Source organism: Oncorhynchus mykiss, chromosome 2 (genome assembly GCF_013265735.2).
Source record: "Oncorhynchus mykiss isolate Arlee chromosome 2, USDA_OmykA_1.1, whole genome shotgun sequence".
NCBI lineage: Eukaryota > Metazoa > Chordata > Actinopteri > Salmoniformes > Salmonidae > Oncorhynchus > Oncorhynchus mykiss.
In genome coordinates this window covers 85,816,936-85,839,278 of record NC_048566.1, presented here as the reverse complement: position 1 = coordinate 85,839,278, position 22,343 = coordinate 85,816,936, and the positions used below count along the sequence as shown (strand labels likewise).

The 22,343-nt window shown below is 44.5% G+C and overlaps 1 protein-coding gene and 1 pseudogene across 2 annotated transcripts; one reads left to right on the top strand and one right to left on the bottom strand.

Annotated features, from left to right (window-relative positions):
* The first annotated feature begins 478 nt into the window (after positions 1 to 478).
* On the top strand, positions 479 to 3,319 carry LOC118936424 (annotated as a pseudogene). The gene is made up of 5 exons (XR_005034309.1): positions 479 to 555; positions 638 to 826; positions 1,549 to 1,716; positions 2,069 to 2,138; positions 2,224 to 3,319. The product of XR_005034309.1 is annotated as a mitochondrial glutamate carrier 1-like (transcript).
* LOC110498193 (V-type proton ATPase subunit E 1) lies at positions 3,164 to 8,086 on the bottom strand. Its single transcript, XM_021574820.2, has 9 exons — positions 7,818 to 8,086; positions 6,790 to 6,855; positions 6,601 to 6,710; positions 5,365 to 5,431; positions 5,161 to 5,250; positions 4,956 to 5,024; positions 4,734 to 4,828; positions 4,048 to 4,135; positions 3,164 to 3,810 (listed from the first exon to the last, which is right to left on the bottom strand). The coding sequence occupies exons 1-9, from the start codon at positions 7,848 to 7,850 to the stop codon at positions 3,748 to 3,750; spliced, it is 681 nt and encodes a 226-aa protein (XP_021430495.1). The 5' UTR covers positions 7,851 to 8,086; the 3' UTR covers positions 3,164 to 3,747.
* Positions 8,087 to 22,343: the final 14,257 nt, after the last annotated feature.

Below are 22,343 nucleotides of genomic sequence, written 5' to 3'. Positions count from 1 at the left end.
GAGCTAATCATATGAAAGTGCAGGGGACGTTTTTTTAATGACGTTAACTGTAGATTGTGTTGTTATAATCCATTACTATTTTTTCCGCAGGTGCAGTAGTGAATCTCACTCGTCGCACCAGAGAATGCCATTAAACTGTCAGCAAATTATATCTTCAGACAGAAGCTCTCCAAGGACGGGAAACTAACTTTTTGTCCTAGCACAGCACTTACACTTTTAACTATTTAACTGAAACATAAATTGACATACCTTAGAGTAGTTTTTTATCCATCAAGTTAACATAACATTCATGTAATGAAGTCAGACGAACTAAGGTGCTATTGCTACAGTAAACTGTCTCATTTTATCAGGGGTAGTGCCATTATTGTTATTATTGCTATGTGTCTATTTATTAGTCTGTTAACCCTGTCATTTGGCCCACAGGAAGTTGCCCCTGTGGGGGGAGATACTGGCAGGATGCGGTGCGGAGACCTGCCAGATGATAGTGACCACACCCATGGAGATGCTCAAGATCCATTTGCAGGACGCAGGAAGGTTGTTTGAGTTCTGTGAACCGTTTGTCCTTAGGCCAACCACATCTCAGACTGCTGCTGAAGTTTTTTTTGCACTGATGTGATGTGTGTGTGTGTGACAGCTGACATAAGCATAGTGGTCCAAGCAGAGTGGTCCAAGCACACACTGCAGCTTCTGGTCCAGCTCCTGGTCCATCTCCTCCAGCCCAGCCTGCCCCTCCACCTCGGACCCCTGCCGTCCGTATTACCCTGGAGCTACTGAAGACACGTGGCCTGCCAGGCCTCTACCGGGGAGCAGGAGCCACACTGATGAGGTGTGACACTCTATCTCTCTCTGCCTCTGACAAATCCACATAGGCAAATAGCATAGAAAGTGAAAAGCTAAAGGAAAGAATGATATTATACAAATTGTACGTGTCAAAGAAACGCACACACTCAATCACTCACTCACTCCCTGTGGTACAAGCACACAACAGGAGGTTGAGGCCCCGTAATTGGGGAGGATGGGCTCGTGTTAATGGCTGGAGCGGAATCAGTGGAACGGTATCAAATACTGTACATTAAACACATGGTTCCAGGTGTTAGATGCCATTCCATTCGCACCGTTCCGTACATCAATATGACCCGTCCTCCCCTCAGCAGCCTCCTGTGAAGCACACACACACACATTTCTCTTGTTCAGTTCGGAATGACGTAATCCTGAACTGACTGAACTGAGGTAACCTGCTAGATTCACTGTCAGGCCTGATTTGACTCATTACTGGTGATTAGTTTGTGGCAAAGACTTTGATTTACTTCTTGTAAAGGCTGCCTGATTTACATATACCACATATTGCATCGCTCCGTTCAATATTTTGTATTTCTGTTGATACGTTTGTCTTTTACATATGTACAGTACTTACTGTATGTGTGGTCTGGCACCTTGGCTAATCAAGGCCAACATAAATCAATAGGTTTCTGCAGTTATTGTATGTCTGGCAGGCTGAATCTAGCTGTGGACCGACTGAAACATGCCTGCGTTCTTTTCGTATTCCAGGGATTTTCCTTTCTCTATGATCTACTTCCCGCTGTTCACCAACCTGAACACGCTGGGAAGGGCCGAGTAGTCATGGAGACTTGCAGGAGCGGGCCCCATTCCTGCAGTCCTTCACTGCAGGCTGCACAGCCGGATCAGTGGCAGCTGTAGCTGTCACACCACTTGACGGTGAGAGACAGAGGCAGGGAAGGGCTGGGGGAGCCCCATAAAGGAGAGATAAACCACTGTATTCAGTAGCAGTGCATGTCATTCAGTCCTAAATGTTAATGTCCACAATAAGACCATCTAATCTGTAGATGTCATACAGGAGCAGTTTGTAAGGGCTGATTCCTGTGTTGGGTTGGGATTGCAAAGGCTATTTAATTTGATTAGCGGATTACAATTCAATTATACCATGAGACCCCAATTACAATGGTATGAAATACATTATCAATAACTCTGCAATCCCAGAGCATGATATCCACATTGTCTGTACTTTAAGGGCAGTTGAGTTTACATTGGTTTCAGTGTGTGTGTGCAGTCATAAAGACTCGTATACAGACCTTGCAGAAGGGGGAGGACACATACCGTGGCATTGTTGACTGCACACGGTAAGGCTTGCACCATAAAACACACATTTCTCCAATATGTATGCGCTAACCTTTGGTTGACAGCAGGTTTCTCACACTTCCATAGGAGGATCTGGAGTAAAGGGCCCAGCAACATTCCTCAATGGGGCAACTAGTCGCGCACTGGTCATCGACCCCCTCTTTGGCATCGCACAGGGGGTCTACTTCCTGGGTGTAGGAGAGCAGTTGCTAGGGCTACTGGGATAGCAGCAGCATGTGTCAGTGTCCCTTACAGTACAAAACATACTGCTTCATTCAGCAGTGAATTGAGGGAGAGATTACTCTCCATGGTTCTTATGCAAAGGCTCCTTGACTTTATCATCACTAAGGAAGTTACCAAGCTATCATGGTTTGACAAAAGCACTTTATATGTAAGTGACAAATCCATCAACATTTGTTTTTAAAAGATCAAACATTTTATTTACTAATGTTGTATAATGCTGACTACACTGCCATGAGAAGTCTAAAATGTGTCCGGCAATTCAAAGCAATTGGTCCACCTTTCACAGAGATCCTTTTCGTTTCATGAAAAAGGACAACCTCCACATTGGCTTTTCTCCCCAGTGAGTTTCTTTCCCATCCGTGAGTCCAGAGTTGTAATCTTGGACTCCTCCAGTTAATGCTTTAATCCTAGTCTCTGTACTGTAACCCACTGAACAGCCAGGCTCCTCTCCTACAGGTTAAGACTGTTGGGCCTGCACTCAGAAGTCTTACCTTCCTGTTCTCCACAACTGTAACTGTTAGCTTGTTTTTTAATGCATCTTTGAATTATATGTCATGCAAACAATAAAAATTATGCAAATAAAGCCTTATTTCTGCTGATGGAGTCTCGTCCTAAACATCTTGCATTTATCTTACACATTTTGGAATTCAGCAGAAGTTAGTTTGATGTACAACTTAGTATAGCCTATGATAAGATCCATTTAAAAAAGTACCAGGTTCTTGCCAACGCACTTTGGATTAAGTCCACTAGGTGGCAATGAAAGCATTTTGTTTTATACATTTTATGATAGGGTTGGAATAACTATTTTATTCTTCATTGGAGAACATCTGAATTGAATGAACAATCTGTGTACAAACAGTGAATATTCATGTTTCTTTGTTGCATATGTATTGTTAATCACATGGGTAACAACAAAAGACATTCATTCTCCAATCCAATATGTTCCCACTCAACACACAAAATACACAAACATCAAAAGGAATAGCGGCAGCCACCCTGTTAGGTGTTTGGACACCTTACAGTAAACAAAAATAACTTGATTATTCCTCAAGGGAAAGTAAGGGGACAATCAGACAACCCTTAGTGATGGGAGGGGAGCAGTGGTAAACTGAGGAGGTAGTATAAAACACTTGTGAAAGCCACCTACCCTTAACACCAGACAACACACATTCTCCCTCACATCGTGTCTCATAACAGTTTCTTACTTTGGAAGATCATATAGATAAGTGCTTAAAGTTGGGAAGATCAGAGAAAGGGTGTTCTTAGGCTCTGCTCAACTTTCAACATATCCAGCCCAAATGAGACGCTTGTTCGCAGTAACACTTCCAATGATCCCTTAACCTTTGTCTCCAACAGCATCACCATCTTTTAGTCCAAAAACTTACGGTTCGGGTTGGCACCGAACAGAGCCGTTCTGACCTCAGGCATCATCTGTCAGAGAACAAACAGAGAGGTCAGAGTGAATACCTAGCTGTCCCGGTACTACTCAGGATACAGAGTACTCATCAACCGAGCTTACAAAGGATATTAAGGTAGATAAGATCAAGCAGATTCAAATCAACCTCATCCTGTTGGAGGAGTACATGTGACATAATTGGGTTAGTGTTTGGGGTATTTCTATTGTGATTCCTAACCCCTCCTCTTCTGTCTAATATGTCAATACTGTACCTGCTGGGCCATGAGGTCTAGCCTGCTCTCCAGGGTGTTGGCTACCTTGATCTTCCCATTAGCGTTGTACATCTCAATACCTCCAGAGCTGTGGACACCAGAATCATACAGGTCACAGTCACTCGCTGAAGGACCACTATAGCTTGCTTATGTCCTATTATCTCAATCAATCACATGGATAGACCTAATTTGCACAGTGTGATAAAGTTAACGTTCAAAAACAGATGTGAAACCATTTTAACATAACAGTAAAGTAGATGTAATCTCTCCCATTCCTTTGCATTGCTAATGTGCCGAATACAAATACATGCACTCTATTTTAGGGAATGGGGATATCTAGTCAGTTGAACAACAATGCATTCAACTGAAATGTGTCTTCCGCATTTAACCCAACACTTTAATCAGAGAGGTGCAGGGGGCGGCCTTAATCAACTTCGGCATCGTCGGCACCCGGGAGCAGTTGTTGTTGGTGGTTAACTGCCTTGCTCAAGGGCAAAACGGCAGATTTTTTCCACCTTGCCGGCTCGGGGATTCGAACCAGCGACCTTTCTTTTATTGGCCCAACGCTCTTAACTGCTAGGCTACCTGACTCCCATTTTAGCATCCTGGTTGTTATTGTACCTCTTAGTCATTGATGTGCTCTTTGTTTAGCCACAATTAATGTGAAATGAAAAGGAATCTCATACATGTCTGGTGAAAGATGCCGGTCTTGGTCAATGCCAACTTCAATTTTGCTCTTCACAGCAGCTTTATAGATGGGGATATTTTTCTGAACAGCAGCCTGTATGGTGAAAACCAAATTGTGAATGAATCCAAATTTTCTCAAACACAAGTAGGCCAATTCAAGTCATAATACAAGCTGAAATCAGTCATGATACACAGACAATGGCAAATAACATAACACTGACCTGCACCATGGCAATGTCCTGCTGCCGGCAGCGAATTATCACTTTGGGCTCCAGCAGTTGGTAGAATCCCTGAAATTGAAGTCCGGACATAATTAGACCACATATAGTAGCCATGGTTCATTGCATGACAGTGAGTATTAGCGGCACGGCAAACTTCTGTCAGCCTACATGAGTCGGATTAATCCTGAGCGCACAGAAAGACTACCTGCAGAACTAGCCCCTCCAACAACGCAGGGTACCTCGCCGGGTCCTTGGCAATGTTAGCCAGCCTCTGACGAGCCTCAGTTAGCAGATCCTGACACACAGAAAGAGAAAGAGTCAGACATCACTAGCAACAAGAAATCTAAAATGTTGTTGATAGGCGAAACATTTAATGTGGTCAGATAATTGCAGGAAAGCCGCCACTAACCGAAATCATGTCATCACGAGCTTTCAGCACCTTCAGTCGAGCCAGGTTCATCAGGTTGGACATCTGACTGTGTGGAGAAGCCAAATATTAAGTGGCAGACTGGCAGTCAAGTACTCTTATCAATGGGAGGCACAACACATGGTTTGGACAGGACAACATGGAGAGAACAAATTATGGTGCAAAAGGGAAGAATACTGCTCTACCAAGAAGGTAAAAAAACTGCTCATTTGGTTGAAAATTAGTTAATTTCATTTTTGCTACATTAAATACATGCTTAATCATGTGGACAAGTATCCTGCCTATATTGTATTGTGTTTTGGAGAAAATGGGGGTCATGTTAGCAGTAACTGCATAAAGTTACTGTGAAACCAAGGTAAATAAGTGAAAATACTTAAAGTACTACTTAAGTCATTTTTTGGGGGTATCTGTACTTTACTATTTATATTTTGACAACTTTTACTCCACTACATTCCCAAAGAAAATAATGTAATTTTTACTCCATACATTTTCCCTGACACCCAAAATTACTTTTGAATGCTTAACAGGACAGGAAAATTGTCAAATTCACACACTTTTCAAGAGAACATCCTGGCTCATTCCTATTGCCTCTGATTTGATGGACTCATTAAACACAAATGCTTCATTTTTACACTATGTCTGAGTGTTGGAGTGTGCCCCTGACTATCCGTGAATTTTTTTTAAAATCAAGAAATCGTGCCTGGTTTGCCATAAGGATTTCTTTTTTTAAAAATATTTATACTTGACCTTTTGGTACTTTAGTATATTTTTGAAATTACATTTACTTTTGATACTTAAGTATATTTAAAATCAAATACTTTTACTCAGGAAGTATATTACTGGATGACTTTCACTTGAGTCATTTTCTGTTAAGCTATCTTTACTTTTACTCGAGTATGACAATTGGGTACTTTTTCCACCACTGATTTTTGCTTGGTAGGGCAGAATAGTGATGTTACAGTGTACTTTTGTAGTTAGCATACTAGCATGCTAGCTGTTCCTGTAGACTTCCAGTCATCGCGCAAACACTTTCAAACTGCACGCAGAGACATATCAATGAGTTCATCTGACTCTGGGTAAGAAGAAGTAGTAATTGCCAAAATGTCACACTGTTTAAATTAGGATCTGCCTCCAGAAAAGATATCATTATGAAGAGTATGTCCCATTCATCTGAGAAGAATTCACTGCTGGGATATAACGGGGGGAAAAAAAACTCACATTTTCTTCTGCTGGTCTATCTGCTTTTCTTTTTTCTCATAGTACTCCATGATCTTGAGCCTTTGTGTCTGCACCAGACGGCCCTTCTCAATGTTGAACTCCTCTTCTGCCTTTAGGAGCAGACACAAATTTGTTAATATTTTGAACAGTACCTTTACCAGACTTGCAGGCTAGATGGGAGAGCATTACCTTTGCATCAATTTCTTCTGCTTTCTCATTGGCTTCCTGTTCAATGAAGGCCATCATATGCTTGATCTGTCCAAGGAGAAACAAGGGATGAAGAAGTGTGTAGAACTAATTTTCTCATGAACAAGTGAGGAATCCACCATCATAGGTCCCAAATGCACATTTTTTAACTAGCTATGCCTAGACGCAGTACATTGTTGCCTGTATGCCATCTTTCATATAATGCACTCTAAAACATTAGGCAGGGGGGCATTATTGATTCCCAAAGTGCCTTTCCAACACAAAAACCCAGAGGCACAATATATCAAGGCAAAGCAAATTACTGGCATGGCAAACCAATCTACTCATGGATTAGAGTGGGTTGATATGCATAGAAAGCACCAATTAATTAGCTTGTTCTCTAACTTGCTAAATTAAACTAGGCCTAATTGTCCAGTGAAAATCTCACTTTTAGAGGTGAATATTCTGTTAACTCATATCCAAATAATGTTTGACTCATCCTATACTCGTATGTGGCCAAAGCATGAATTGGGAGAAGAAAAAAAAAATCTAACTTGTATCTAAATAGACCGTTTCAAAAAGTTATTTCCTCATAGATGATGAGCTGCCAATCAACGGTCTACATATCCATTTTTTTTAAATGTAAAGTATAAGCACACATCATTCTGTTGTTGGAGTAACGTTATACCCACACATAAAAGCTGCTTTTTAACATACTAAATACATTTTTGTGAAGGAAAACTATTTCACTCATATTGTAATTAATTATAGATCATATTTCATAGAAATCTGGAAACACTGGACAGTTAGATACATTTTGAATCATAAGGGGAAGTGCCATGATGCATCGAACTATAGTAGCTCTTTTGACATCTGGTGAGAGCTGACAAATATATAGCTAACTGTATATCTCACAAAGCAGACATGTTAGCATAGCCAACTAAAAATAAAGCACACAGATTACCTTTTCTACTTTGTAATAGTTTGTGTTAGCAAAACTTAGCTAGCTTTAGCAAGCAAGATAATGTTACCTGTTTCTGTACGTCGGCATCGCTGAGCGCCATGGCTGGTTCTTCAGTTGTTGTTTTTTGCTTACTAATAAAGGTAGCTAGAAAACAACTGACTAATAATAATCAGCTACTTGATTTGACTAAATAGATTTTCAGTTGCTCATACACGACGTAAAAACATGGGCCTAATGACAAGCAACAAACTGGCACTGGATGTCAGCTGACTGGGTGACAGAGAACTGCGCGTTCACAACAAGGGTCGGTTTACTTCTTCTTTGATGAGGTTTAACGGCGGTTGGCATCCAATAAATGTTGCATTACCGCCACCTACTAGACTGGAGTACAACTCCCTTATACTTCGCTTGAAAAAATAAATAAACAAATACCCTACCATCTAACACGACACTCAGAACTTGTTTTAAAAATAAAAGAAAAAAATAACCCCATCCTACTCCACTATTTCAATCTATTAGTCCTATCTCAGACCAACAACCTGAAAGGATGGGACACCACCAGTGGCGACCCGTTATTCAGGGATTGAGCCCCACATTTTTAACAAATGCTTGCCTGTTTTGCATGTTATTTTGAAATTAATACGTATTCACATATCAGTTTGCAAACAATGTAAAAAAAAAAAAGACATAATTGAGTTAATAAGCTGCATACAAACATGGTTTCTTTTTTGTTTTCTTGAGTAAGGCAGCTCCAAAATGCAGGTGTTTCAGCCTAGCTCAGTGCTTTCTGTGGTGGTGGTGCAAGCCAGCAGAAAACACAGATAAATTGATGTCAAATCACGTTATATGTACAGTGGCCTTGATTGGACTGTCAACATCATACTTTCAAAATCTTAGCTAGCAGTCATCATCATGAATCAAGTCGACAATCTACTGGCAAATCCTTTTTAATCCTTGTCATATGAAGAGAAATAATGAAGAGAAATTACAGATGCAACGTATCGTTGCTCATCAGCTATTGGACATAAACATTACACAGCAAGTTGGGAATCACAAATTCAACAATGAGTGGTTTGGAAGGAATCAGTGACAGCGGCTGTGTGGTCCCAAATCTGGGATTAGGGGGCTCTTTTCCAAATTTAAATTATAAACGTTCAACATTGGCCAAGCTGTCAATGAAGCATGATTTGTGCCATGCTCAAAACAATTGTTAACTCGGAACTGCGAAAACTTGACTTCAACGAGTTCAAGACAACTGGTAAATTCGGAATAAACGAGCTCCGACTGGGAAAATACGCTTTGAGCGGTCATCGAACTTGGAATTGTAAATCCGGCCTCTTTCTAGAGCTACGACGTGAAGATCAATGACATCATCATGATTCAACATGTTTTTTTTCCAGAGTTCCCATTTGTTTTGAAAGCACCATACATCCAGAGAATGACAAAATTTGCCTACGAAGGACCGCAGCGCCACCTTCCTGTTCAAGTGAGCACAGCACAACAAGGTGAGTCCAAAAATGTCTTGTATGCTGCTGCATAAATTATGTAATATGCCTGGGAGATATGTATACTGTAGCTAAGAATGTAATACTAAGTGTATGTTGTGTAGTAAGATGTTAGTAGCCCATGTGCCTCACCCTAATAATTTGGTCTATTTACCCCTCTTAATTTCACCTATTGTTCTGACTTGGTGGTGCACATGTAGCCCATAACCTGTTTTAGAGAAATGTAATCATCAAATATTGTGAGAGCTTTCATTTTTGCTTCATGCCCCCTTTATTTATCCTACGGTTCTGACTTGGTGTACAGGGAGAACACTGTAAGAACGGCCCATGTTCTGAAATCTGTCGCCGTACATTTCAAAAGTGCTATACAAATAGTTATATTGACTAAATCCGTCCTAGCTCGCTCATTAATGTCTTAATCGAAATTATGGCTTGCCTCTTATCAGCTTGTCCTCCCCTTATGCAATAGTTTGTACATCTCAATTGTCATTAGAAACCACATTTGTTAAGCAAGTCAGCCATATCAGCTATGTTTAAAAAAAAGCTGAATTAACTGTTTCATTGCCAGACAAGGCTTTGCTGATAGCCAGGTGCAGCAGTGGTAAGATGGGACTGCTGTTGGGACAGCTTTATGTAGGCCCTAACAGTTTGTGGGCACCATTTGTCAACGTTATAGTGCAATTAATGTATTGTTTAGTGTTGTGTTATGTTGTATAGTGGCTTTGCTGGCATGCGTCCCACTTTTATACTTTTTTGCCCCACCAAGATTTACATGCTAAAACCGTCACTGGACACAACCACTTAACACACCCTGTAACCATTCTGCTTCCTCTCTGCAGCTGCCACCACAACCTAAATTTTCTGCAACTTACGTTCCATCCCTGCAGTACAGTTGATAACCATTGCTATAAATGCAAAAAATCCAATCTTACTGAAATATATATCACTTGTTGGCCTATCCCTCTGTACTGGTACAGATCTACTACTCACACCACTCCTCTCAGGATCCTTCTCCATTGACCCATCTTCCTCTACTTTCTCCACTGCCTCAGCATATGACAACTTCTGCACTTCTCTAACCCTGGAACCCTCAACCTGCCTATCTCGCACGGGACATTTCTGATCTCCAGCCCAATGGACACCCCTACAATTAGCATATACCACTACTTTCCCCAATGCTACATATTCCTTTGTGTCATGCCCTTCTGCACACTTCTCACACCTATGAACCTCCCTCTTACACTCTGCTGCCACATGCCCATAAGTTTGACACCTGTAACAACGTAATGTATTCGGCACAAAATCTTGTGCAAGATAACTTATATATCCGAATATCACTTTATCAGGCAAAGACTCAACATCAAAACTCAAAAGAACAGACAATGATTCTTCTGTTTCACCACTCACCTCACCCTGTCTGCGTCGCACCAAACAACAAGCATCACAAACACAGAGAATCTTCCCCTTCAGTTGGTCAACTTTGACATTTTCTGCTACGTCAGTAATTACTCCTTTCAATGACGCCCTTTTCTTGAGAGCAAAACAATTCACCTCTTGCCCCCCCATTCGTTTAACTCGGAGAGCCTTCTCCCTCTGAGCAGCAGAAACACAAACAATTATCACAAGACCACTTCTGGTTAACCTCACTGATTCCACAGCACCCAACTCTGTTTTCACCCACCCTGAAACCACAACTGGATCAGCCAAAAAGCAAGGGTCCACGTTTTCCAAAAACTTCACTCCTACTGTCAGACTCTTCTTTATCCTGACCCTCGTGCAAGCCTCAGGCTCCAAGAACTTCATCAAACCTACCACCTCCGATACTTCAACCTCATTCACTTCCATTTCTCCTCCTGTCTTCAGCTCACTCTGCTTACACTTTCTACCATTATAATTTCACAAACGTCTCGCTTTTGCCCCGCCATTTTTAACCGACTCAAGCACACCCTCTTCCCGCCTCTCTCTCTTAGACCTCCTCTGCCTCACTTTTCCCCTCCATTCCTCCTCCGTATTCCAAGCATTTCTCCTTATGATAATACTGCACTTCTCCTGACATACAGTGGGGCAAAAAAGTATTTAGTCAGCCACCAATTGTGCAAGTTATCCCACTTAAAAAGATGAGAGAGGCCTGTAATTTTCATCATAGGTACACTTGAACTATGACAGACAAAATGAGACAAAAAAATCCAGAAAATTACATTGTAGGATTTTTTATGAATTTATTTGCAAATTATGGTGGAAAATAAGTATTTGGTCAAAAACAAACGTTTCTCAATACTTTGTTATATACCCTTTGTTGGCAATGACAGAGGTCAAACGTTTTCTGTAAGTCTTCACAAGGTTTTCACACACTGTTGCTGGTATTTTGGCCCATTCCTCCATGCAGATCTCCTCTAGAGCAGTGATGTTTTGGGGCTGTTGCTGGGCAACACGGACTTTCAACTCCCTCCAAAGATTTTCTATGGGGTTGAGATCTGGAGACTGGCTAGGCCACTCCAGGACCTTGAAATGCTTCTTACGAAGCCACTCCTTCGTTGCCCGGGCGGTGTGTTTGGGATCATTGTCATGCTGAAAGACCCAGCCACGTTTCATCTTCAATGCCCTTGCTGATGGAAGGAGGTTTTCACTCAAAATCTCACGATACATGGCCCCATTCATTCTTTCCTTTACACGGATCAGTCGTCCTGGTCCCTTTGCAGAAAAACAGCCCCAAAGCATGATGTTTCCACCCCCATGCTTCACAGTAGGTATGGTGTTCTTTGGATGCAACTCAGCATTCTTTGTCCTCCAAACACGACGAGTTGAGTTTTTACCAAAAAGTTATATTTTGGTTTCATCTGACCATATGACATTCTCCCAATCTTCTTCTGGATCATCCAAATGCTCTCTAGCAAACTTCAGACGGGCCTGGACATGTACTGGCTTAAGCAGGGGGACACGTCTGGCACTGCAGGATTTGAGTCCCTGGCGGCGTAGTGTGTTACTGATGGTAGGCTTTGTTACTTTGGTCCCAGCTCTCTGCAGGTCATTCACTAGGTCCCCCCGTGTGGTTCTGGGATTTTTGCTCACCGTTCTTGTGATCACTTTGACCCCACGGGGTGAGATATTGCGTGGAGCCCCAGATCGAGGGAGATTATCAGTGGTCTTGTATGTCTTCCATTTCCTAATAATTGCTCCCACAGTTGATTTCTTCAAACCAAGTTGCTTACCTATTGCAGATTCAGTCTTCCCAGCCTGGTGCAGGTCTACAATTTTGTTTCTGGTGTCCTTTGACAGCTCTTTGGTCTTGGCCATAGTGGAGTTTGGAGTGTGACTGTTTGAGGTTGTGGACAGGTGTCTTTTATACTGATAACAAGTACAAACAGCTGCCATTAATACAGGTAACGAGTGGAGGACAGAGGAGCCTCTTAAAGAAGAAGTTACAGGTCTGTGAGAGCCAGAAATCTTGGTTGTTTGTAGGTGACCAAATACTTATTTTCCACCATAATTTGCAAATAAATTAATTAAAAATCCTACAATGTGATTTTCTGGATTTGTTTTCCTCATTTTTTCTGTCATAGTTGAAGTGTACCTATGATGAAAATTACAGGCCTCTCTCATCTTTTAAAGTAGGATAACTTGCACAATTGGTGGCTGACTAAATACTTTTTTGCCCCACTGTACATCTTGTTCTTGCCTTCTCAAGGGACACCATTTAACCGGCAGTCACAATCTCTGTGCAATTAGCAGAACCCCTCCGGAAGTAGCCCTCAACAGTGCATCCCACTTATAAAGCTGCTGCTTCGTTCTGATGTTCGTCTTTATCAAAAGCTACCGCAACGCTTTTCCATTTCAAACAAGCGTGCTCTTCCAACCACCGTCTCGCTTCATGCCATCACCATTTCTTTTCAAGGGTCAGTTTATGAAGTGCCGCGCGTATTTTGGCTTATTTTCCATAAGAATCTCAGACAAGTTAGTTTTTTTTGTGACTTTTAAATATTGCACCGATTTCAGACTTTTTTTGTGTGACTTGCTTCAGCAGGACCCCTCTAGATCTTTGTCATACATCTGACATATTATTATAGCTAATATAATATAGTTATTATTTGTTCCAGCCAGCAGCTAACGTTATAACAATACACCTTTTCAACACCGTCCCCAACTTGAGTTTATCGTTAAGGTTGTAGTTTTGTCACTTGACAATTTTATTTTTGAGTTTTGTTTTGCTTGCTAACTTAGCTTACAGACATGGAACAGTTCGTAAATACCGGTACAATTAGCTCGCAGGAACACACCAATGTAAGGTAGCTAGTTAACAAACTAATTGTATTTGGTTACTCAAATAGTCTTTTAGTGTAAATTGATTTAGACGGCGCAGTTTAGACAGCATGGACGTATTTGGGTATTGGCTGGATGGGATACAGTTTATGCCAAATTGACTTCAAACGTTGAATGTTTCAGTTAACCCTAAACCGTCTCATGACCTTATTCTCATAACCTGTTACGTTTATACTCATAAACTAATGCGAAAAGTAAAGTCTGACAAACTGTATCCCTTCTAGCCAAAACCACGTAGACGTCATCATAGCCATAAATGGGTCCCCCAACGACAACGTGATTGTCATAGAAACTGAATCCCGATAACGTTAGAGAGTTCGCCATCTTGTAGTCCTAAAAACCAGAAATAAGTTACCTCTGATCTTTCAACCATTCCTATGGGGGAAAGAATGGGGTTTGGGGATAAATCCTTAAAATAAGGTCTGAGGTTAACACAGGCTTAGGAGATGTTATACATTTGATTTATTTATTTTTATTTCACCTTTATTTAACAAGGTAGGCTAGTTGAGAACAAGTTCTCATTTACAACTTCGACCTGGTCAAGATAAAGCAAAGCAGTTCGACACATACAACAACACAGAGTTACACATGGAATAAACAAACATACAGTCAATAATACAGTAGAAAAAGTATATATACAGTGTGTGCAAATGAGGTAGGATAAGGGAGGTAAGGCAATAAATAGGCCATGGTGGCAAAGTAATTACAATATAGCAATTAAACACTGGAATGGTAGATGTGCAGAAGATGAATGTGCAAGTAGAGATACTGGGGTGCAAAGGAGCAAAATAAATAAAGTATGAGGATGAGGTAGTTGGATGGGCTGTTTACAGATGGGCTATGTGCGGTGATCTGTGAGCTGCTCTGACCGCTGGTGCTTAAATCTACTGAGGGAGATATGAGTCTCCAGCTTCAGTGGTTTTTGCAGTTCGTTCCAGTCATTGGCAGCAGAGAACTGTAAGGAAAGGCGGCCAAAGGAAGAATTGGCTTTGGGGGTGACCAGTGAGATATAAATGCTGGAGCGCGTGCTACTGGTGGGTGCTGCTATGGTGACCAGTGAGCTGAGATAAGGCGGGGCTTTACCTAGCAGAGACTTGTAGATGACCTGGAGCCAGTGGGTTTGGCAATGAGTATGAAGCGTGGGCCAGCCAACGAGAGGGTAAAGGTCGCAGTGGTGGGTATTATATGGGGCTTTGATGACAAAACGGATGGCACTGTGATAGACTGCATCAAATTTGTTGAGTAGAGTGTTGGAGGCTATTTTATAAATGTGTAACGATTCTCTTCTTGTGAAGTAGAGGCGGACCAAAGCGCAGCGTGGTGGTTGTTCATTGTAATTTATTGACGACACTATACATGAACAAACTAACGAAAAAACAAGAAACGTGAGAACTCAAAACAGCCCTGTCTGGTGCAAACACAAAAACAGGAACAATCACCCACAAACACACAGTGAAACCCAGGCTACCTAAATATGGTTCCCAATCAGAGACAATGACGAACACCTGCCTCTGATTGAGAACCATATCAGGCCGAACATAGAACTAGACAAACTAGACATGAAACATAGAATGCCCACTCAGATCACACCCTGACCAACCACAACATAGAAATATACAAAGTAAACTATGGTCAGGGTGTGACAGTACCCCCCCCCCAAGGTGCGGACTCCGACCTATAGGGGAGGGTCTGGGTGGGCATCTGTCCGCGGAGGCGGCTCTGGCGCTGGACGTGGACCCCACTCCATAATAGTCTTTGTCCACCTCCTTAGCGTCCCTAGATAGGTGACCCTCCTAAGAGACAGCTCGGGACAGAGGGACAGCTGCTCGGGACAGAGGGACAGCTGCTCGGGACAGAGGGACAGCTGCTCGGGACAGAGGGACAGCTGCTCCGGGCGGAGGGACAGCTGCTCCGGGCGGAGGGGCTCTAGCGGCCCCTGGCTGACTGGCGGCCCCTGGCTGACTGGCGGCACTGGCGGCCCCTGGTTGACTGGCGGCGCTGGCGCTGGGCTGACTGGCGGCACTGGCGGCCCCTGGCTGACGGGCGGCACTGGCGGCCCCTGGCTGACGGGCGGCGCTGGCGGCCCCTGGCTGACGGGCGGCGCTGGCGGCCCCTGGCAGACGGGCGGCGCTGGCGGCCCCTGGCAGACGGGCGGCGCTGGCGGCTCCTGGCAGACGGGCGGCGCTGGCGGCGCTGGGCAGACGGGCGGCGCTGGCGGCGCTGGGCAGACGGGAGGCTCCGGCAGAGGCGCCGGGCAGACGGGAGGCTCCGGCAGAGGCGCCGGGCAGACGGGAGGCTCCGGCAGAGGCGCCGGACAGGCGGGAGGCTCCGGCAGAGGCGCCGGACAGGCGGGAGGCTCCGGCAGAGGCGCCGGACAGGCGGGAGGCTCCGGCAGAGGCGCCGGACAGGCGGGAGGCTCCGGCAGAGGCGCCGGACAGGCGGGAGGCTCCGGCAGAGGCGCCGGACAGGCGGGAGGCTCCGGCAGAGGCGCCGGACAGGCGGGAGGCTCCGGCAGAGGCGCCGGACAGGCGGGAGGCTCCGGCAGAGGCGCCGGACAGGCGGGAGGCTCCGGCAGAGGCGCCGGACAGGCGGGAGACTCCGGCAGAGGCGCCGGACAGGCGGGAGACTCCGGCAGAGGCGCCGGACAGGCGGGAGACTCCGGCAGAGGCGCCGGACAGGCGGGAGACTCCGGCAGAGGCGCCGGACAGGCGGGAGACTCCGGCAGCGCTGGAGAGGAGGAAGGCTCTGGTAGCGCCGGAGAGGCGGGAGACTCCGGCAGCGCTGGAGAGGAGGAAGGCTCTGGACGGATGGGCCGGAGAGACAGCCTGGTACGGGGAGCTGCCACCGGAGGGCTGGGGTGTGGAGGTGGTGACGGATAGACCGGGCCGTGCAGGCGCACTGGAGCTCTTGAGCACCGAGCCTGCCCAACCTTACCCGGTTGAATGGTCCCGGTCGCCCTGCCAGTGCAGCGAGGTGGAATAGCCCGCACTGGGCTATGCAGGCGAACCGGGGACACCGTGCGCAAGGCTGGTGCCATGTAAGCCGGCCCAAGGAGACGCACTGGAGACCAGATGCGTAGAGCCGGCTTCATGGCACTTGGCTCGATGCCCACTCTAGCCCGGCCGATACGCGGAGCTGGAATGTACCGCACCGGGCTGTGCACCCGCACTGGGGACACCGTGCGCTCCACAGCATAACACGGTGCCTGCCCGGTCTCTCTAGCCCACCGGTAACCACAGGAAGTTGGCTCAGGTCTCCTACCTGGCGTAGCCATACTCCCTGTTAGCCCCCCCCCAATAAATTTTTGGGGCTGACTCCCGGGCTTCCATCCACGACGCCGCGCTGCCTCCTCATACCAGCGCCTCTCCGCTTTCGCCGCCTCCCGTTCTTCCTTGGGGCGTCGATACTCTCCTGGCTGAGCCCAAGGTCCTTTACCGTCTAATTCGTCCTCCCATGTCCATACCTCCTCGCGCTGCTCCTGCTGCTGCTTTTTCCTTTGCCCATTACCACACCGCTTGGTCCTGTTGTGGTGGGTGATTCTGTAACGATTCTCTTCTTGTGAAGTAGAGGCGGACCAAAGCGCAGCGTGGTGGTTGTTCATTGTAATTTATTGACGACACTATACATGAACAAACTAACGAAAAAACAAGAAACGTGAGAACTCAAAACAGCCCTGTCTGGTGCAAACACAAAAACAGGAACAATCACCCACAAACACACAGTGAAACCCAGGCTACCTAAATATGGTTCCCAATCAGAGACAATGACGAACACCTGCCTCTGATTGAGAACCATATCAGGCCGAACATAGAACTAGACAAACTAGACATGAAACATAGAATGCCCACTCAGATCACACCCTGACCAACCACAACATAGAAATATACAAAGTAAACTATGGTCAGGGTGTGACAAAATGGCATCGCCGAAGTCGAGGATCAGTAGGATGGTCAGTTTTACGAGGGTATGTTTGGCAACATAAGTGAAGGATGCTTTGTTGCGAAATAGGAAGCTGATTCTAGATTTAATTTTGGATTGGAGATGCTTAATGTGAGTCTGGAAGGAAAGTTTACAGTCTAACCAGACACCTAGGCATTTGTAGTTGTCCACATTCTAAGTCAGAATCGTCCCTAGTAATGATGCTGGACGGGCGGGCAGGTGCGGGCAGTGATCGGTTGAAGAGCATGCATTTAGTTTTACTTACATTTAAGAGCAGTTGGAGGCCATGGAAGGAGAGTTGTACGGCATTGAAGCTCGTCTGGAGGTTAGTTAACATAGTATCCAAAGAAGGGCCAGAGGTATATAGAATGGTGTCATCTGCGTAGAGGTGGATCAGAAAATCACCAGCAGCAAGAGCGACATCATTGATGTACAGTCGTGGCCAAAAGTTTTGAGAATGACACAAATATTAATTTTCACGAAGTTTGCTGCTTCAGTATCTAGATATTTTTGTCAGATGTTACTATGGAATACTGAAGTATAATTACAAGCATTTCATAAGTGTCAAAGTCTTTTATTGACAATTATATGAAGTTGATGCAAAGAGTCAATATTTGCTGTGTAGACCCTTCTTTTTCAAGACCTCTGCAATCCGCCCTGGCATGCTGTCAATTAACTTCTGGGCCACATCCTGACTAATGGCAGCCCATTCTTGTATAATCAATGTTTGGAGTTTGTCAGAATTTGTGGGGTTTTGTTTGTCCACCCGCCTCTTGAGGATTGACCACAAGTTCGCAATAGGATTAAGGTCTGGGGTATTTCCTGGCCATGGACCCAAAATATCAATGTTTTGGTCCCCGAGCCACTTAGTTATCACTTTTGCCTTATGGCAAGGTGCTCCATCATGCTGGAAAAGGCATTGTTCGTCACCAAACTGTTCCTGGATGGTTGGGAGAAGTTGCTCTCGGAGGATGTGTTGGTACCATTCCTTTTTAATGACTGTTTTTAGGCAAAATTGTGAGTGAGCCCACTCCCTTGGCTGAGAAGCAACTCCGCACATGAATGGTCTCAGGATGCTTTATTGTTGGCATGACACAGGACTGATGGTAGCGCTCACCAGACAAGCTTTTTTCCGGATGCCTCAAACAATCGGAAACGGAATTCATCAAAGAAAATGACTTTACCCCAGTCCTCAGCAGTCCAATCCCTGTACCTTTTGCAGAATATCAGTCTGTCCCTGATATTTTTCCTGGAGAGAAGTGGCTTCTTTGCTGCCCTTCTTGACAGCAGGCCATCCTCCAAAAGTCTTCGCCTCACTGTGCGTGCAGATGCACTCACACCTGCCTGCTGCCATTCCTGAGCAAGCTCTGTACTGGTGGTGCCCCGATCCCGCAGCTGAATCAACCTTTCTTGGGCGCCCTGAAGCCTTCATCACAACAATTGAACTGCTCTCCTTGAAGTTTTTGATGATCCGATAAATGGTTGATTTAGGTGCAATCTTACTGGCAGCAATATCCTTGTCTGTAAAGCCCTTTTTGTGCAAAGCAATGATGACGGTCCGTGTTTCCTTGCAGGTAACCATGGGTGACAGAGGAAGAACAATGATTCAAAGCACCACCCTCCTTTTGAAGCTTCCAGTCTGTTATTACGATCAGTATGACAGAGTGATCTCCAGCCTTGTCCTCGTCAACACTCACACCTGTGTTAATGAGAGAATCACTGACATGATGTCAGGCGGTCCTTTTGTGGTAAGGGCTGAAATGCAGTGGAAATGTTTTTTTTTTTGAGAGTCAGTTCATTTGCATGGCAAAGAGGGAGTTTGCAATTAATTGCAATTCATCTGATCACTCTTCATAACATTCTGGAGTATATGCAAATTGCCATCATACAAACTGAGGCAGCAGACTTTGTGAAGATGAATATTTGTGTCATTCTCAAAACCTTTGGCCACGGCTGTATACAGAGAAGAGAGTCGGCCCGAGAATTGAACCCTGTGGCACCCCCATAGAGACGGCCAGAGGTCCGGACAACAGGCCCTACGATTAGACACACTGAACTCTATAAAGCCTTGGCCAGGTCGATGAATACAGCTGCACAGTAATGTCTCTTATCGATGGCTGTTATGATATCGTTTAGGACCTTGAGCGTGGCTGAAGTGCACCCATGACCAGCTCTGAAACCAGATTGCATAGCGGAGAAGGAACGGTGGGATTCGAAATGGTCGGTAATCTGTTTGTTGACTTGGCTTTCGAAGACCTTAGAAAGGCAGGGTAGGATAGATATAGGTCTGTAGCAGTTTGGGTCTAGAGTGTCTCCCCCCTTTGAAGAGGGGGATGACCGCGGCAGCTTTCCAATCTTTGGGAATCTCAGACGATACGAAAGAGAGGTTGAACAGGCTAGTAATAGGGGTTGCAACAATTTCGGCAGATAATTTTAGAAAGAGAGGGTCCAGCTTGTCTAGCCCGGCTAATTTGTAGGGGTCCAGATTTTGCAGCTCTTTCAGAACATCAGCTATCTGGATTTGGGTGAAGGAGAAATGGGGGAGGCTTGGGTGAGTTGCTGTGGGGGGTCCAGGGCTGTTGACCGGGTTAGGGGTAGCCAGGTGGAAAGCATGGCCAGCCGTAGAAAAATGCTTATTGAAATTCTCAATTATAGTGGATTTATCGGTGGTGACAGTGTTTCCTAGCCTCAGTGCAGTGGGCAGCTGGGAGGAAGTGCTCTTATTCTCCATGGACTTTACAGTGTCCCAGAACTTTTGGGATTTTTTGCTACAGGATTCAAATTTCTGCTTGTTAAAGCTAGCCTTAGCTTTCCTAACTGCCTGTATACATTGGTTCTTAACTTCCCTGAAAAGTTGCATATCACGGGGGCTATTCGATGCTAATGCAGAACACCACAGGGTGTTTTTGTGCTGGTCAAGGGCAGTCAGGTCTGTAGAGAACCAAGGGCTATATCTGTTGCTGGTTCTACATTTTTTTAATTGGGCATGCTTATTTAAGATGGTGAGGAAAGCACTTTTAAAGAATAAGCAGGCATCCTCAACTGACAGAATGAGGTCAATATCCATCCAGGATACCCGGGCCAGGTTGGTTAGGAAGGCCTGCTCACTGAAGTGTTTTAGGGAGCGTTTGACAGTAATGAGGGGTGATCGTTTCACCGCATACCCATTACTGATGCAGGCAATGAGGCAGTGATCGCTGAGATCTTGGTTGAAAACAGCAGAGGTGTATTTGGAGGGCAAGTTGGTTAGGATGATATCTTTGAGCGTGCCCGTGTTTGCATATTTGGGGTTGTACCGGGTGGGTTCATTGATCAGTTGTGTGAGTTTGAGGGCATCAAGCTTAGATTGTAGGATGGCTGGGGTGTTAAGCATGTCCCAGTTTAGGTCACCTAGCAGCACGAGTCCTGAAGATATATGGGGGGCAATCAATTTACATATGGTGTCCAGGGCACTGCTGGGGACAGAGGGTGGTCTATAGCAAGCGGCAGCGGTGAGAGACTTGTTTCTGGAAAGGTGGATTTTTAAAAATAGAAGCTCAAATTGTTTGGGTACAGACCCGGATAGGAAGACAGAACTCTGCAGGCTATCTCTGCAGTAGATTTCAACAACGCCACCTTTGGCAGTTCTATCTTGTCGGAAAATGTTATAGTTACGGATGGAAATTTCAGGGTTTTTGGTTGTCTTCCTAAGCCAGGATTCAGACACGGCTAGGACATCCGGGTTGGCAGAGTGTGCTAAAGCAGTGAATAAAATGAGATAATATAAGTCAATTAACATGGCATTCATGAATTATGACGCCTTTATGTGCTTGTTTTGACATTAAACTGACATTAGCTAAAGAAGATTATCTCATAGAACAAAACGTATAAGATCTCCTAAACCTGTGGTTACCACCGACCTTATTTTCTGCGTTTATCCAGAAACCCTCCAAAAACTACATTAATTTCCACATAGGCTTTGGCCATCAAGCAAAGGCAAGTATGAGTAGTTGCAGGCACTCCTATAGCGTGACCAGAGTATGACCGAGTGAGTGAGTCTTGAAAGGAGTGGTTGTATGGAAAGCGAATCAGCTAATTGGGCAGATTTGTTGCCACTTAAGACCGTTTTGCATGGCTGATTGGGCTCCATTGCTTAGTTAAATAAAGGTTCAATAAAAAAAATATATATATAGTATATATTTGACCTGTTGATAAGCCGGTTATGCTATGGTGACCAATGCACTGGGTGGTAAGTTGATGTGCCTGCCAACATGGAAGTGTTTTCTACTCAGTATCATGGTCATGTTGTTGGTAGTAGCTAACGTGGCCAAGTTTTTTTCTCTCACATTATTTTATTTAAAGTAGGACAACAATGGGACACAGTGCCATTCGCTGCCTCGTCAACGGAGTGGGAAGTATCTACCTCTTAGCCAATATCAAATCAAATCAAATTTTTATTTGTCACATACACATGGTTAGCAGATGTTAATGCGAGTGTAGCGAAATGCTTGTGCTTCTAGTTCCGACAATGCAGTAATAACCAACGAGTAATCTCACCTAACAATTCCACAACTACTACCTTATACACACAAGTGTAAAGGGATAAAGAATATGTAAAGATATAAAGATATATGAATGAGTGATGGTACATAACGGCATAGGCAAGATGCAGTAGATGGTATAGAGTACAGTATATACATATGAGATGAGTAATGTAGGGTATATAAACATAAAGTGGCATAGTTTAAAGTGGCTAGTGATACATGTGTTACATAAAGAGGGCAAGATTCAGTAGATGCAGCAAGATGCAGCATTTTAAATGAGTACAGTATAAACCTATACATATGAGATGA

Excerpts from the sequence above, each read along its gene's own strand:
- LOC110498193 (XM_021574820.2), bottom strand. The coding sequence starts at position 7,850 with ATGGCGCTCAGCGATGCCGACGTACAGAAACAG. Across the intron at positions 5,251-5,364 it reads CTCGTGATGACATGATTTCG|GATCTGCTAACTGAGGCTCG; the intron begins GTTAGTGGCGGC and ends TCTGTGTGTCAG. Across the intron at positions 4,136-4,733 it reads CGGCATCTTTCACCAGACAT|CTCTGGAGGTATTGAGATGT; the intron begins GTATGAGATTCC and ends TGGTGTCCACAG.